Source organism: Tupaia chinensis, unplaced genomic scaffold (genome assembly GCF_000334495.1).
Source record: "Tupaia chinensis unplaced genomic scaffold, TupChi_1.0 Scaffold142100_1, whole genome shotgun sequence".
NCBI classification, from domain to species: domain Eukaryota; kingdom Metazoa; phylum Chordata; class Mammalia; order Scandentia; family Tupaiidae; genus Tupaia; species Tupaia belangeri.
In genome coordinates, this window is record NW_006201951.1 from 448,241 (window position 1) to 450,838 (window position 2,598).

A 2,598-nucleotide genomic window follows, 5' to 3' on the forward strand; every position below is an offset into this window, starting at 1 on the left:
GGGGTGCGCGGGCCGGGCGGGCGGGCGCGTCCTCGGTGGTCTCGGCAGATGTACGCCCCAGGGCCCTCCGCCAGCCCTCGTGGTCCCCCAACGCTCTTTCCTCGCTAGGACGAGCCGGACGGCGAGCCTCGGTGCCGGGTGGGCCGCCTCTGCCTGTTCACCTTCAAGGAGGACGGAGCTGCGCGGCCGCTGGTCCAGGTCCAGAGGAGGGACACCCCTGCCGTCCTGGACATGCAGTGGTACCCTCGGCGTGCCGGGGCGGTGCTCGCGAGACCGGGAGCCTCCCGCGGAGGGCAGCCCCGAGCCTGGGGTCGTGGGTCCCGTCCTCGCGGCTGGCGGCACCTGGGCACTTGCCCCTGCCAGGTCCAGCCCTGAGCCGGGTCGGCAGTGCTCGGACTCCCCCGGGGGCGCTTCAGGCGCCTGGCGCTGACTGTCCGCTCCACAGGTGCCACGTCCTGGTGGCTGGTCAGGCCCTCCTGGGTGTGGCCGACGCCAGTGGATCTGTGCGACTGTTCGGCCTGATGGGCTCAGAGGTGAGTGATGGCCAGGCTCAGGGACGGGTGCCAGGGAGGCCCAGCTGCAGACTCGCTTTCTAGGATGGCCTCTTAAGCAGGGCTCCTTGCAGGCCTCCTAGGGGCGGAGTCCGATTTGCCTGCCTGGCCCCCCTGGGGGGCGACCAGCTGGAGAGCTGTCTGCTTGGGTCTGAAAGTTCTGAGGGAGGCCTGGACACTCATCCTGGGTTGATGCTGGGACAGGAATAGCAGCGAACCCCCTTGTGATTACTGGGAGAGCGCCCGATTTCTCTTTCTCTTTGTATTTAATTTTAATTTATCATCGTTACTATTTTCAAAATTCGCTACAGGGCACACACATCCAGTAGAGAGGGAAAATGAGAAAGCAAACTGCCAGGCCTGAGGCTCCGATCGAGTTAGCCACATGGGAGTCCAGCACCTTAACCACCATGTCACTGCTAGCCCTATTGCTCTCTCTGTTTTTAGAAAGATTTTTGCTACAGAGCACCTGCACTTGCAGGAGACAGACAGCGAGAAGTCACTGCCCAGGGGGTGGCTATGCTGCAGTCCTTTCTCTTCTTGGGACTTTGGGCATGCATGCACACTTGCCCAGTGTGAGTCTTACATCTTCAGGTCCGGTACTTGAACTGTGGTCAACTATGTGGGAGTCAAGTGACGTAATCATTATGCCATCTGCTGGTCTCGCCTCTTCAGTTGTTAGCGGGCACATGTGCTCATCAGAGAGAGGGGACTCCCCAGTCCCTTTGTGGTCCCGTCAGGGTCTGGGTGTGCACACACATGCCAGCACGAGGCCTGCTGGGGCTCTTGCCCTATAGTGACGGTGACGTGTGGGCTGGCCCGCTGTGGGGCTTGCTCTGTGCACGACACCAGGCGCCCTGCTGCAGGCTGTCCTGCTTTATGCAGGAGTGTGCAGGGTTGCCAGGATCCTGGACTGTGCTCTGCAAGGTCACTGTGGTGGGGCAGACCTTAACCTTGGAGGGGCTGCGGCAGGGTCCCCATGGGCCAGCTTAGAAGGGCCTTGCTTAGGCCAGTGTGGCCATGTCACAGAAACGAGGGTGGAGGTGTCTGAAGATGGCAGCAGGCCAAGGAGCAGACCTGAGGGCAGGACCTGGTACAGCAGCCTGGCAGCCTGCCGAGGGCTCGGTCCAGGCTGCTCAGGTAGTAGGAGTGACAGCGACTTTGGAGAGAAACAGTGTCTTCAGGGCCAGCTTTGGTTTTGAAACAAACCAGAAGAGAGCTGGAGACAGACCTTGCCAAGTCCCAGAGGCCTGGGTATCAGGAGGCCAGTGGGCATGAGAGCCCTGAGGCCTGTTCTCCCCAGTAACACTTGTGGGAATGCCTCGGGGACGTGACTGTCATGTGGCAGTAGTTTCCACGTTCTGCAGAGTGCGAGCCAGTGACTGACACGCTCGTCCCTGTGGTGAGAGGACCAGGGAGGGGCACCGGGCCCAAAGGAGGGAGTGCCCCTCACGGGTCTGACGGCTCCCTCTGCCTGGCCCCTCTGTCCAGAAGAGCAGCTACACCCTGCAGCCGCTGTGCAGCGCTGGCCGCGAGGAGCCGAGCCTGGCCTTGTCCCTTGACTGGTCCACAGGGAAAGCTGTGAGGTGAGCGCTGGCCAGGGCCCTAAATCTTCCACCGAGCATCCGTTCCTGCTTCCACGCAGTGACTGCACGTGCCTGGCCACCACCCCACCTGAGGGGAGGAGACCCGGCTGCCCCCTGTACAAGCCGAGTGCCAGCTGGGCTCTGTGCCATACCGCGGGCGTCTCCAGAGCCGCATGCTCTTGCCCTCTCTGGACAAGTCTGGGGGCCAGAGAAGGGCAGCTTGCATCCAGCCATGTTCTCCATGGCTCCTTGTTCCCAGGGCCAGTGGCCAGCCCCTGAGGATCATCAGCAGTGACTCCAGGGGGAAGCTGTGCCTCTTGGCAGTGAGTGAGGCGGGGCCCGGTCTGCAGGAGGTGGCCACGTGGCAGGCCCATCGCTTCGAGGCCTGGATTGCTGCTTTCAATTACTGGCAGACAGAAGTCCTGTATTCAGGTTAGAGGGCCCCCCTCTGGGGGGTGGTG

The 2,598-nt window shown here is 62.3% G+C and overlaps 1 protein-coding gene across 1 annotated transcript in view; it reads left to right on the top strand.

The window, feature by feature from the left end:
* Positions 1 to 108: 108 nt before the first annotated feature.
* The window catches only part of DPH7 (diphthamide biosynthesis 7), a gene marked incomplete at its 5' end in the record, with an annotated part of 7,846 nt that continues 5,356 nt past the window's right edge, over positions 109 to 2,598 (top strand). The window contains 4 exon segments of the mRNA XM_014582064.1: positions 109 to 239; positions 446 to 533; positions 2,043 to 2,137; positions 2,397 to 2,569. Coding sequence (XP_014437550.1) covers positions 109 to 239; positions 446 to 533; positions 2,043 to 2,137; positions 2,397 to 2,569 — 487 coding nt within the window.